General features: G+C 42.9%; 1 protein-coding gene across 1 annotated transcript in view; it reads left to right on the forward strand.

The window, feature by feature from the left end:
* Positions 1–13,067, forward strand: part of LOC121573662 (cGMP-dependent 3',5'-cyclic phosphodiesterase) — a 42,569-nt gene that overhangs the window by 19,626 nt on the left and 9,876 nt on the right. The window contains exons 3-23 of the mRNA XM_041885810.2: positions 2,435–2,524; positions 2,762–2,853; positions 2,982–3,091; positions 3,254–3,303; positions 3,565–3,624; positions 3,726–3,879; positions 4,025–4,077; positions 4,182–4,256; positions 4,359–4,400; positions 4,526–4,594; positions 4,729–4,859; positions 4,985–5,096; positions 8,745–8,784; positions 8,881–8,944; positions 9,036–9,117; positions 9,248–9,422; positions 9,533–9,642; positions 9,809–9,886; positions 10,011–10,133; positions 10,224–10,417; positions 10,518–10,605. Of these exons, the coding sequence (XP_041741744.1) occupies positions 2,435–2,524; positions 2,762–2,853; positions 2,982–3,091; positions 3,254–3,303; positions 3,565–3,624; positions 3,726–3,879; positions 4,025–4,077; positions 4,182–4,256; positions 4,359–4,400; positions 4,526–4,594; positions 4,729–4,859; positions 4,985–5,096; positions 8,745–8,784; positions 8,881–8,944; positions 9,036–9,117; positions 9,248–9,422; positions 9,533–9,642; positions 9,809–9,886; positions 10,011–10,133; positions 10,224–10,417; positions 10,518–10,605 (1,992 nt within the window). The remainder of the gene's footprint in view (positions 1–2,434; positions 2,525–2,761; positions 2,854–2,981; positions 3,092–3,253; positions 3,304–3,564; positions 3,625–3,725; positions 3,880–4,024; positions 4,078–4,181; positions 4,257–4,358; positions 4,401–4,525; positions 4,595–4,728; positions 4,860–4,984; positions 5,097–8,744; positions 8,785–8,880; positions 8,945–9,035; positions 9,118–9,247; positions 9,423–9,532; positions 9,643–9,808; positions 9,887–10,010; positions 10,134–10,223; positions 10,418–10,517; positions 10,606–13,067) is intronic.

Genomic DNA, 13,067 nt, shown 5'->3' on the forward strand with positions numbered 1-13,067 from the left:
AGTTTTCTGTGTCCCAGTCTTGTTTCAGGGTGTCTCATTTATGTATCACAGCCTACTTCACACATCCCACACCAACAACTTCCTGACCTGTGACCTATTTTCAGTACATTTCCATACACACAGTACCAAACATAAAGCAGATACAGCGAACAAAGGCCCAATGACGCCAAAGCAGGAAGACGTGTATGAATCCTATTATATACAGTATAATCCTATTCCTCCACCAGAGTGGAGACTAATGGGAGCAAATTTACAAGACACCTCGCTACTGTTTATAGGACAAAGTCTGAACACTGTCTAAAGATAAACACTAAGGTGGACTCATTTACTTTGTGTGCGTGGGTGTGTGCATGCCTGTGTGTGTGTGTGTATAATCAGGAAGGTAATGCTCACTCATTCGCTGCAGTAGGTCTTGCCTGCATGGTCTTGTTCAGTAATTTTCTCATCCAACACCTTTACCAGCCAACTCTGGCTCTAGCTGCAGCAGTCAGGAAATATGATCAGGCTTATTTAGATTTTTCCTTTCCCTCATCTTTTTCTTAAAGGATTTGAAGTGTGTTTGCCAGCAATGATAGTGTTAGTATTGGCTATGAAATGACAGCGGAGAGACTTTTCAATTCTGCTCTAACTCAGACAACGACAGATGTCACCTCCAGGCTGGCCTGCCATAGCCCCAGGTCAAAGGTTAAATGTTAATAACCTCAGATGAGGCAGCTCAGGAGTTAAAGCAGGACTGTATTGTAAAGCAGATAGGCATTCCATATAGTGTAGGAGGAATCTTATTGATTCCAGGTGATGTGATTACTTGGTGCTTATATTCTCCATAAGGTTACTGTGAACTTTAGCATAGATCAATTCAACCAGCAGACACATGATTCCAAACGCGAAGGGTGCTGGGGTGGTTCAGATACATTACTGACCTTTGTCTGACTCACCCTGTGTGTGTGTGCGTGTGTTTTCCTCCCCTATTCACAATGTTTAGGAGTGCACAGGTACGTGTTGCTGCCTGTAAAATAACTCCAACGTCAGTAGCGTTTGCATCAGAAATTCCCCACACTTGTAAGATAAAGAGGGTAAACACCAGATGCTGCTATGCAAGCATGAATACTACTACTTCCTGTGCTGTTATTTACCTGAGACACCCTATATGACGTACATTCCACGGAGACTAGAGGGCGAGGCCATGTTTACTCTGCTCCTCCGAAGGGCTCTTGAGAAAAGTGATAGTAGTAAAAGACGTTCCCAAAAAAGACACTGCTGCATCAGGTTCAGCAGCATAGCTCAATCAGCATAGCACATTTTATAAATGTCTTATGGGGTATGCATGGGTGTCCGAGCTGTGGGCTAGTGGTTTAAACAGACACCTCTCTCCTCCACTTTGAGCCATGAGAGATTTACATGCATATTATTAATGTTAACTCTCCGTGTACATTTAAGGGCCAGCCGTGTTGCCCTGTTCTGAGCTAATTGTAATTTTCCGAGGTCCATCTTTGTGGCACCTGACCACACGACTGAACAGTAGTCCAGGTGCGACAAAACTAGGGCCTGTAGGACCTGCCTTGTTGATAGTGCTGTTAAGAAGGTAGAGCAGCGCTTTATTATGGAGAGACTTTTCCCTATCTTAGCTACTGTTGTATCAACATGTTTTGACCATGACAGTTTACAATGCAGGGTTCTCCAAGCAGTTTAGTCACCTCAACTTGCTCCATTTCCACATGATTTATTATAAGATTTAGTTGAGGTTTAGTTTTTTGACGTTTAACTGAGCTCACGCTGGTTTCTGGGATTAAGGATTATCACTGTGTATGATGAAGTTGTTTCTCCAGACCTGTTTGTAATTTAGACTCTAAGGCAAGTGAAGGTTGCCTGTGTGACAAGTGTGTCCAAGGATTATAAACTGCATCAATAAATGATCACGCAGTATAAAACAGGCACCCTCTCCAGGGCATTCACTGTGCATGTGAACATTCAACTGTTGTCATTACAAATAAATACAGCTATCAAACAATATTAAAACCAGTTTCCATTTTAATTTAGCTAAATTATGAAGGAACACGGGATGTCCTTTGGTAATGCAATGAATCTAACATTGCCTACTTTAATTTATTTTATATTCTGTCTTACAATTTTTGGAGGCTGAGTGTTGGGTTGCCAGTCACAGTTTGACAGTTAGAGAATTGACCCAGCTACATCCTTTGAGATAAGGCCTAATATCCTGTATTGATTGCTGTAATTGTGAGTGTGTTGTAAGTGTCACTGGTCGGTCTGGCTGTATTCTACAGTGCATGTGTCTCCAGTGAATATGATCTACTGGAGAGGCAGCTCTGTGTGAGTAACATCCAGAGCCCATTCCTGCTCCTTCTTCTTCTCTGTATATCTGTGCATCAAAGTCACCACGATATTAATTATTCTTTCCCCTTATTTTATTTCCCAGTATGCATTGCTCCAACTGGCCTCAGTCACAGACTCCTCTTCCCTCCAGGATGCCATCAGAGAGGCTCTCCAGACTGTCTTTTATGAAGTGGTGGGTATCTAATGTCTCCATCATGATTTATATCTGCTGTCTGTCTCCATCCTATTCAGCACTATACTGTATTCTCCCTGGGGGTAGGGCTGACAGAGAAACAGGAAACAGAGTGAATGACACAAAACAGATCAAAGACCACCCACTTCTACATGTTTGACCAAATAATGTTACAAAACATTTTTTCCAACCATATTTTCTCCCCCCTCTAACAGTCTGCCCCCCTCTCTCTTATAGGACAGTGTATACGTCTATCTATTAGATGAAGAGACAGGACGCTTGTGGTGTGAAGAACCACCCCATGAGCTACAGAAGGAGGGGAGACTCAGGTAATGTGCAGGGCTGATGTGGTGCCCAGTTGACCAGTACTTCAGACCGTAATAATTCAGTCTTCATTTTCCCTCAAGTGACATTGTTTGTAATGTTCCTAAATCAATCAAATCTCTGTCTTTCTAAGGGATGTGGTTGTCCAGCAGAGGAGAATACAGTGTGAAGGACTTCCTTCCTCAGAGCTTCAGGAGCAACAGAGAGAGAAACTAACAGAGCCACTGCAGCAGGACAAAAGAGGTGTGTGTTTGTCTATCTGGCTGTGTTGCAGGGTGAGCAACAGCAACTTTACTCTAAACGATTCCAGAGAGTTCAAAACAGTCCACAGTCCTCCTCCTGGCTAATACTTTCCTCCTCTCCACTCAATACTTTTTCCATCCATCTTCTCCACCTCCACCACAGTGTTGATCATTCCAATCCTGGACCAGGGTGTAGCTACCGCCCTCCTCTTGGTGAGCATGCTCCTCATCATTTACATTTAGCAGACACTCTTATCAGGAGCGACTAGGGTTAAGTGCCTTGCTCAAGGGCACATCGATAGATGTTTCACCTAGTCGGCTCGGGGATTCAAACCAGCGCCTTTTCTGTTACTGGCCCAACGCTCTTAACTGCTAGGCTACCTGCCGCCCTCATAACACTCTCACCGCTCTGCCTTACATTATCAAAGCTTGAATATGACTGCCTGTTACAGAGTGTCTTGTCTATTCTAAAAGGTTTGCTGTACACAGCCCACTAAAGCTCAGGAACAAAGCCTTGATGTCCTGGAGAAACATGTGAGTCTGAAGTGTCCTTCTCCAGACCCACCAGTCCTTTAATGGGATCACATTCTCAGACAACAGGCCTACTGCTGATTCAACTCTGATTGTCCTCACAGGTCACCGTAGCCTGTAAGAGAGTCCAGGCCCTGCAGCGTCAAAGGCTCACCCAGGGGTTAGAGGTCAACAGGAAATCATGTCTATCCCTGACCAGGAGGACAACACCTGATGTGGATCACAGTGCACTGGACCATCAGATCCTGAAGCTTTGTGGTATGATAGTGGGATGGGGCCCTGCACGTGTATTCTGCTGTCTATAGACAGATCAATGTTGAGTGTATTGGATAATAGTAGGTTAGAATATATTACTACTGTATGTGTAATGACTTTATGTTGATTCTTTCACTCTTAACTGTAGGAGAGCTGTATGACCTGGACGCTGCCTCCCTCCAACTAAAAGTAATTCATTATGTGAGTCCAGAACCATAAATAAACTGTGATTTATCAGAGCTGGTTGATCATTTGATAAACAGAGTGACTGTTTGACTGAATCGGTTGGATTGTTGTTTTCACAGCTGGAGGAGCAGACTCAGTCATTGTGCTGCTGTTTACTTCTGGTATCAGAGGATAACCAACAGCTGTTCTGTCAGGTACACATGTACACACACAATATTCAATATTCTAAAATAAAGCAAAATTGCAAAAATTCACAAACAAAAACAAGTTTGTTAGATGTCTTTGCTATTCCTCAGGTAGTTGGAGACAAGGTTCTGAAGGCGGAGATCAGTTTCCCTGTAAGTTACACAACACAGCCCTTCTATCCCTCTAACATTACTACCTGTGCCCCTGCTGCTGCCCCTTACTCTGCCTGACCCTCACCCTCTCTCTGTCTGTCTGTCTGTCTCTGTCTGTCGTGCAGCTGACATTTGGTAACCTTGGTCAGGCTGTGGAGAAGAGGAAGAGCATCTCCCTGCAAGACGTCACTCAAGTAAGAACACTGAAATGTTCCCTGATCAGCATTGTAGTGTTTGTAGTGTTAACAGTAGTACGTTTGGATGTGTTTGATGCTCCTGTCCTCTACATCTCTGCCCCTTTTCCCTCTTCTCTGGGTTGATACTGTAGGAGGAACACCAGCAGCTGAACAGCACTCTGGGATTTGAAGTTATCTCCATGCTGTGTGTTCCTGTTGAGTGTCGGGCCACCACCAAGGTTGTGGCCCTCGCCTGTGCCTTCAACAAAAAAGGAGCAGACAGGTATAGAGCTATGTGTGTTAGCGTAAGCATGCATACTTCTGTCTGTGAGTGTATGTGCGTGTGCATGGGTAGCTGCATATGTGTGTGTCTTACTGTAAAATGTGTGTGCTCTTGTCATCCTTCAGACACACAGAGGTGGATGAACACATAGTGCAGCACTGTTTCTGCTACACATCCTCAGTACTGACCAGCACACTGGCCTTCCAGAAGGAACAGAGACTCAAGTATGAATGCCAGGTAAGGAGACGCTACCCGACTGCACTCACCAGTCATGAAAAAGTACTACTGAATTACTACTCATCACTACTACACAAGATCTACACAAAACCTACTGGTTTTACTACTTGATTGCTATTGAGATGTGTAGTAAACCAGTAGTGATTTATGTAGTAATTTAAGTAGTAAATTGGGACATTTCACTACCGGTGAACACTACATATTTCCTTCCCAAATCACTACATAATTATTCGTTAATGACTACTGTGTAACTACTGAGCTTTTGGGTATTTGGTATTTTATTAGGATCCCCATTAGCTGTTGCGAAAGCAGCAGCTACTTTTCCTGGGGTCCACACAAAACATGGAACATGACATAATACAGAACATTAATAAACAAGAACAGCTCAAGTACAAATTAAAAAACGGCACACATAGCCTACATATTAATACATACACTTAAAATATCTAGGTCAAATAGGGGCGAGGCATTGTGTGTGAGATGTTGCTTTATCTGTTTTTTTAAACCAGGTTTGCTGTTCATTTGAGCAATATGAGATGGAAGGAAGTTCCATGCAATAATGGCTCTATATAATACTGTACGCTTTCTTGAATTTGTTCTGGATTTGGGGACTGTGAAAAGACCCCTGGTGGCATGTCTGGTGGGGTAAGTGTGTGTGTGTCAGAGCTGTGTGCAAGTTGACTATGCAACCAATTTGGACTTTTCAACACATTAATGTTTCTCATAAAAAGAAGAAGTGATACAGTTAGTCTCTCCTCAACTCTTAGCCAAGAGAGACTGGCATGCATTGTATTTATATTAGCCCTCTGATTACAATGAAAAGCAAGACGGGCCGCTCGGTTCTGGGCCAGCTGCAGCTTAACCTCTTAAGGATCAGACCCTTTTTTTCAATTTCCGCCTAAAGTTACATACCCAAATCTAACTGTCTGTAGCTCAGGACCTGAAGCAAGGATATACATATTCTTGATACCATTTGAAAGGAAACACTTTGAGGTTTGTGGAAATGTGAAATTAATGTAGGAGAATATAACACATTAGATCTCGTAAAAGATCATAAAATGTGCAGTAAGTCAGCCAGTCAGATGTGCAGCCAGACTTATTAGCCACTCTTTTTGCCCCATCTCTTTCAACCATACAGTTTTTCAATTCCTCATCAATCCATGGAGCCTTAACAGTTCTAACAGTCAGTTTCTTAACAGGTGCATGTTTAACAATAACTGGAAGAAGCAATTTCATAAATTAATCAAGTGCAGCGTCTGGATGCTCCTTATTATTAATCACATCAGACCAACAAATATTTTTTACATCCACATAAGAGTCACAGCGAAATCTTTTGTATGATCTCTTACACACTATTTTAGGCCCAGCTTTTGGAACTTTGGCTTTCCTGTATATAGCCACTATATTGTGATCACTGCATCCAATGGGTACGGATACAGCTTTAGAACAAAGTTCTATAGTATTAGTAAACATGTGATCAATACATGTGGATGATCTTGTTCCTGTAGTGTTTGTAAACACCCTGATAGGTTGATGAATAACCTGAACCAGATTACAGGCACTGGTTACAGTGAGAAGCTTCCTCTTGAGCGGACAGCTTGATGAAAACCAGTCAATATTCAGGACCCCAAGAAAGTACACCTCTCTGTTTACATCACATACACTATCAAGCATTTCACACACATTATTTAGATACTGATTGTTAGCACTTGGTTGCCTATAGCAACACCCCAAAATAATAGGCGGTAGATCAGGCAATTGAACCTGCAACCACAGCATTTCAATAACACTTGACATGAGATCTTCTCTAAGCATTACAGGGATATGGCTCCGAATATATATAGCAACACCTCCCCCATATTTATTCCTGTCTCTTCTATAGATGTTATACCCTTGTATTGCTACTGCTGTATCAAAGGAATTATCCAAGTGAGTCTCAGAAATGGCTAATACAGTATATTAATGTTATCTGATATTAGCAAGTTATTGATTTCTTGAACCTTATTTCTAAAGGCTACATATATTAATATGTGCTATTTTCAGCCCTTTCCTGGGTAGCTTCTCAGATATAGACATAATATGGAGAATAACAAACAAAGTAACAAAAAAAAACAAAAAAAAACATTCAGCAGTCCATTAATCAGTTGGTGTGTGTAAGTGTGTGTGCGCGCTGCGGGGCTGAAGCTGCGAACCCATAGGCTTGGCTGTCTCATCTCTTGCAGGCTTTTGGGAGGGAGGGTGGTCAATGAGCCTGTCATAGTGGATGTAAGCAACCACGAGCTCAGGCAACTTTCATGGTTGGGATAAGTTATTTTATTTTCTGGCACACAGGTTTTAAGTATCTACTACTTAAAACCTACACAATTCCTACATGTTCACCATTGAATTACTACACAATGCCTACACATTACTGCTGTATGCCTACTCAATCACTATTGAAGTACTACTGCCAGTGCCATCTGTGTGTAGGGTTGTGTCACTACTAATCACTATTGAATTGCTCCTGATCCTTTTTCATTTCCTACATTTACTACTGTTTGCTTATTCAAAATCACTTGTTTCACTACTGTGTCACAACTAGACTAGTGCACATGTTATTTCCTCAAGTTTCTAACTGTAGTTATATCATCAACCAATAAATAATAAGCTTATACAACATTTATTGATAGAAAATTTATTACATATTTACATGTTTTTGTTAATCCCTTTGAGGCCTTGTCTTTATTCAGCTTTGACTTAAATATCTTCAGAGCCTCGTTTTTGTTGCAGCTACATTTCTCCACCACTTAACCTTTTAGAAAATAAAGACAAGCAAAAGAGATAACCAATTATAAGCCATTATCAATCATCTGCTAACAGAGGTCACATAAGACAACACAGAAAAACATTTGATAAACAACGTTCATCTTACCAACAATGTTCTCCAGTCTTCTTATGTTGAGGGCTACATAGCAACATTTCAATGGGGCTAGCAAACAGCTAGGCTAAACTCAATACATTTCTATGACAACGGCTGACGGCTAAGATCGTTTTTGCTAGCAATCTTTTTGATGTGGTAAAAAGTTATATAAATGGCTAAACAACGACATGAAAGTATTCATAAAGCATAAAGGAAAGTTTAAACGTACAGATGGTGACAGCATAAGGGCAATGAAAGACAGGATGACGAAGGATGGAAGATGATTACGTTCAGGATTGTCAAAAAGTAGCTAAATAACAACAACCAACTACTTCCTGTTTTGTCGTCTTCTGTGGTCGCAAGAAGCCGGTGTAGTCTGGCTGTAGTGTTGTGATACTTATTTACTACTAACATCAAGTAGTAAAAACTCTATCTGATTATTATTGAAAAGCCTGTGTAGTAAAGCTGTACTGTTTCGACTACATATATACTACCAACATCAAGTAGTAAAAATCTCTACCTGATAACTACTGGAAACAGTAGTTCATAAACTTGAGTAGTGCATAAACTACACATTCACTACACAATCCCTACAAGTCTCTACATAATCACTACTGCACGACGAGGTTTTATGTAGTAATTCAGTAGTACTTTTTCACGATTCCTAACTTGGTGAGAATCTTTAGCTAGCCCACAAATACACTTCTAGTCTTCTCAACTGTTACCTGTGTCCGTCTGTGTTCATATAGGCTCTGCTTCAAGTCGCGAAAAACCTCTTCACACACCTGGGTAAGTATCATATTTAACCTATTAACCTTGTTTTAGTGGCACAGTGGGTCATCATTTTTTACTGTTATAACAACAGTTATATATCTCTGTCTCCAGATGATGTATCAGTCCTACTAAAAGAGATCATTGCAGAAGCACGGAGTCTCACCAGTGCAGAAATGTAAGTAATGTATTACCATAAGGCTATCACAAGCATCGTAACAAAAGCCTTAGTATCATTGATTAATATGACCCATCTTTCTCTCCTCCAGTTGTTCTGTGTTCCTGTTGGACAGTGTCAGTCATGAGCTGGTTGCCAAGGTGTTTGATGGAGGAGTGGTTATCAATGAGGAGGTGTGTCGTCATCCTAAACTCACTCACACCAAAGCCCTAATCCACAGACTTATAGCTTAGTATAAGATCAAATGTTATTGTAAATGGATGTTATTTCCATAGTATAATTGCCTTTTTCTTCTCGTCTCAGACAGAGCTGCGTATCCCCGCTGACCAGGGCATAGCAGGCCATGTGGCCACCACAGGGAAGATCCTCAACATCACAGATGCCTACTCCCACCCTCTCTTCTACCGCGCCGTGGACGACAGCACAGGCTTCAGGACACGCAACATCCTCTGCTTCCCCATAAAGGATGAAAACGGAGGTCTGCCTCTCTTTCTTTCTCTCTCTATTTCCCCCTCTCCCTATTTCTATCTACTGATACTCTCTCTCTCTCTCTCTCTCTCTCTCTCTCTCTCTCTCTCTCTCTCTCAGTGATTGGGGTGGCTGAGCTGGTCAACAAGACCAATGGACCATGGTTCACCCGCCTGGATGAGGACTTGGCCACAGCCTTCTCCATATACTGTGGCATCAGCATCGCTCATGTGAGTGCACAGGCATCCTCTTTGCTTATCCTATTGACCTTATAACTGATTATTAACTGACGTCATTTTTTTTTCTATAGAGTAAGGATATTGATTAACACTAATGTGTCATCAACAATATTGTCATCATGATGAATGACTCCTGTGCTCTCTGTTCTTCCCCCAGTCCCTCCTGTATAAGAGGGTTGACGAAGCCCAGTTTAGGAGTCAGCTGGCCAATGAGATGATGAAGTACCACATGATGGTAAAGCATCCAATCAGAGCTCTTCTTCAACCTATTCAACTAATCTCTTCAACCTATGAATGCAGATCTAGTCAGTTTGTTATATTTGGCAGTTAATGTCCTGATCTTTGACCCTGTCTCTCAGGTGTCAGAGGAGGAAGTGACCCGGCTACTGACTGTGGGGATCCAGCCTGTAGGGGAAATCCACCCCAGGTTCTCCAACTTCACCTACACACCTCGCTCCCTGTCAGACGACAGCACACCCACAGTGAGACAATCAACACACACTCTTGGAGAAATACACTGGTAGTATCATTTCTGTTTTCTCATGTCTCTTGATCATGCTTCCTGTTTTCAGGCCATTATCAGCATGTTTGAGGACATGGGCTTCGTAAACACCTACAAGATCAACATGCACACACTGGCCAGGTTCTGTCTGATGGTGAAGAGAGGCTACAGGGATCCTCCATATCACAACTGGATGCACGCGTTCTCAGTCTCTCATTTTTGCTACCTCCTCTGCAAGAACCTGGAGCTCTCCAACTACCTAGAGTACGAACACACATAGATAAGCATTTACAAACTTTGCTACGGTAAAGTGAAACACACTCATGAACAACTCACATAACACTGCAGTGTTCTCTTGTTTCAGGGACATCGAGATGTTTGCTCTTTTTGTGTCCTGCATGTGTCATGACTTGGACCACAGAGGGACCAACAACTCCTTCCAGGTGGCATCGGTAAGATCCCACATACCACAAACACACAGACTCCTATGCTGTATGTACAGTACCAGTCAAAAGTTTGGACACACCTACTCATTCCAGGGTTTTTCTTAATTTTTATTATTTTCTACATTGTAGAATAATAGTGAAGACATCAAAACTATGAAATAACACATATGGAATCATGTAGTAACCAAAAACGTGTTAAACAAATCAAAATATATTTTATATTTGAGATTCTTCAAATAGCCACCCTTTGCCTTGATGACAGCTTTGCACACTCGTGGCATTCTCTCAACCAGCTTCATGAGGTAGTCACCTGGAATGCATTTCAATTAACAGGTGTGCCTTCTTAAAAGTTAATTTGTGGAATTTCTTTCCTTCTTAATGCGTTTGAGCCAATCAATTGTGTTGTGACAAGGTAGGGGGTATACAGAAGTTACATTTACATTTTAGTCATTTAGCAGACGCTCTTATCCAGAGCGACTTACAGTTAGTGCATACATTTTTTAAAATTGTTTTATACTGGAATCGAACCCACAACCCTGGCGTTGCAAACACCATGCTCTACCAACTGAGCTACATCCCTGCCGGCCATTCCCTCCCCTACCCTGGACAACGCTGGGCCAATTGTGCGCCGCCCCATGGGTCTCCCGGTCGCGGCCAGCTACGACAGAGCCTGGATTCGAACCAGGATCTCTAGTAAGTTAGCCCTATTTGGTAAAAGACCAAGTCCATATTATGGCAAGAACAGCTCAAATAAGCAAAGAGAAATGACAGTCCATCATTACTTTAAGAAATGAAAGTCAGTCAATACAGAAAAATTCAAGAACTTTGAAAGTTTCTTCAAGTGCAGTCGCAAAAACCATCAAGCACTATGATGAAACTGGCTTTCATGAGGACTGCCACAGGAATGGAAGACCCAGAGTTACCTCTGCTGCAGAGGAAAAGTTCATTAGAGTTACCAGCCTCAGAAATTGCAGGCCAAATAAATGCTTCACAGAGTTCAAGTAACAGACACATCTTAACATCAACTGTTCAGAGGGTACTGTGTGAATCAGGCCTTCATGGTCGAATTGCTGCAAAGAAACCACTACTAAAGGACTCCAATAAGAAGAAGAGACCTGCTTGGGCCAAGAAACACGAGCAATGGATATTAGACTGGTGGAAATGTGTCCTTTGGTCTGGAGTCCAAATTGGAAATGTTTGGTTCCAACCACCGTGTCTTTGTGAGACGCAGTGTGGGTGAACGGATGATCTCTGCATGTGTATTTCCCACCATAAAGCATGGAAGAGGAGGTGTTATGGTGTGGGGGTGCTTTGCTGGTGAAGAAGAAGAGACCTGCTGTGATTTATTTAGAATTCAAGGTACACTTAACCAGCATGGCTACCACAGCATTCTGCAACAATACGCCATCCCATCTGGTTTGGGTTTAGTGGGACGATCATTTCTTTTTCAACAGGACAATGACCCAACACACCTCCAGTGTAACGATCCCGGCAGTCTGAGTCGGGTCCTGTCTGTGGACTAGTTTTTCTGCTCGTGATCTCCAGTTTCCCGAGGGTTCTGGAACGCTCCGGGGAGCTCTCTTGTTTTCCGCACCTGCATCCCATCAGCAATCTGCACACCTGGTCCTGATCATCACCCTTCTTAGGCTCTGGCCTAACATCCATTCCCTGCCGGATCGTTAGCCATGAACAGTAGGTTTACCAGAGTATCAGTCTTAGAGCTTCTAGCGTTAGTTTTGTTGTTTTGCACCTTGTTGGGTTGTTGTTTACTTACCTCCGTTTTGTTCCATCTGCAGTCACTCGTCCGGAACCTTCATCCAACCTCTGCCTGGTGGTCGGGCGGCTGCCGAGCCATGATTGGATCAACCACTGCACCCCCAACAACTAATCAACGCCGCCCGCTCTGTTCCCTGGATTATTCAGCATCACTCTTGACTTTGTAAATAAACACTCACCTTCGTTTCAACTTACCTTGTCCTGGTCTGCTTCTGGGTTCTGGCTTTGTAACTCGTGACAGAACGATCCGGCCAGTAATGAACCCAGCGGACCTGGACTCTGTTCGCCATGCCATTACCCATCAGGAGAAGATGTTGGGCCATCATAGCACGGAGCTACAGGAGATCGCGTTGGCAGTTCGGAACCTTTCTACCGGTCTGACGGAGGTCCAGAACCAGCGAGTTTCCGGTGGAGGATCCACTACCGGTTTCACCCATCTCGCCTGCCGCGTCTGGAGCGGTGTCCTTCCGTGAGCCCAAGGTTCCGACGCCGGATAAATATGAGGGGGAGCTGGGAAGATGCCGTTCTTTCCTTATGCAGTGTGGGTTAGTGTTCGATCTACAGCCCTACTCTTATGCCACAGACAAGGCTAGGATAGCCTTTGTGATTGAGTTGCTGCGTGGTCGAGCGCTGGAGTGGGCTTCAGCCGTTTGGGAACGACAAGACCCCTGCATGGCTTCATACCCGGGGTT

Source organism: Coregonus clupeaformis, chromosome 9 (genome assembly GCF_020615455.1).
Source record: "Coregonus clupeaformis isolate EN_2021a chromosome 9, ASM2061545v1, whole genome shotgun sequence".
In the NCBI taxonomy this organism is placed as follows: Eukaryota; Metazoa; Chordata; class Actinopteri; order Salmoniformes; family Salmonidae; genus Coregonus; species Coregonus clupeaformis.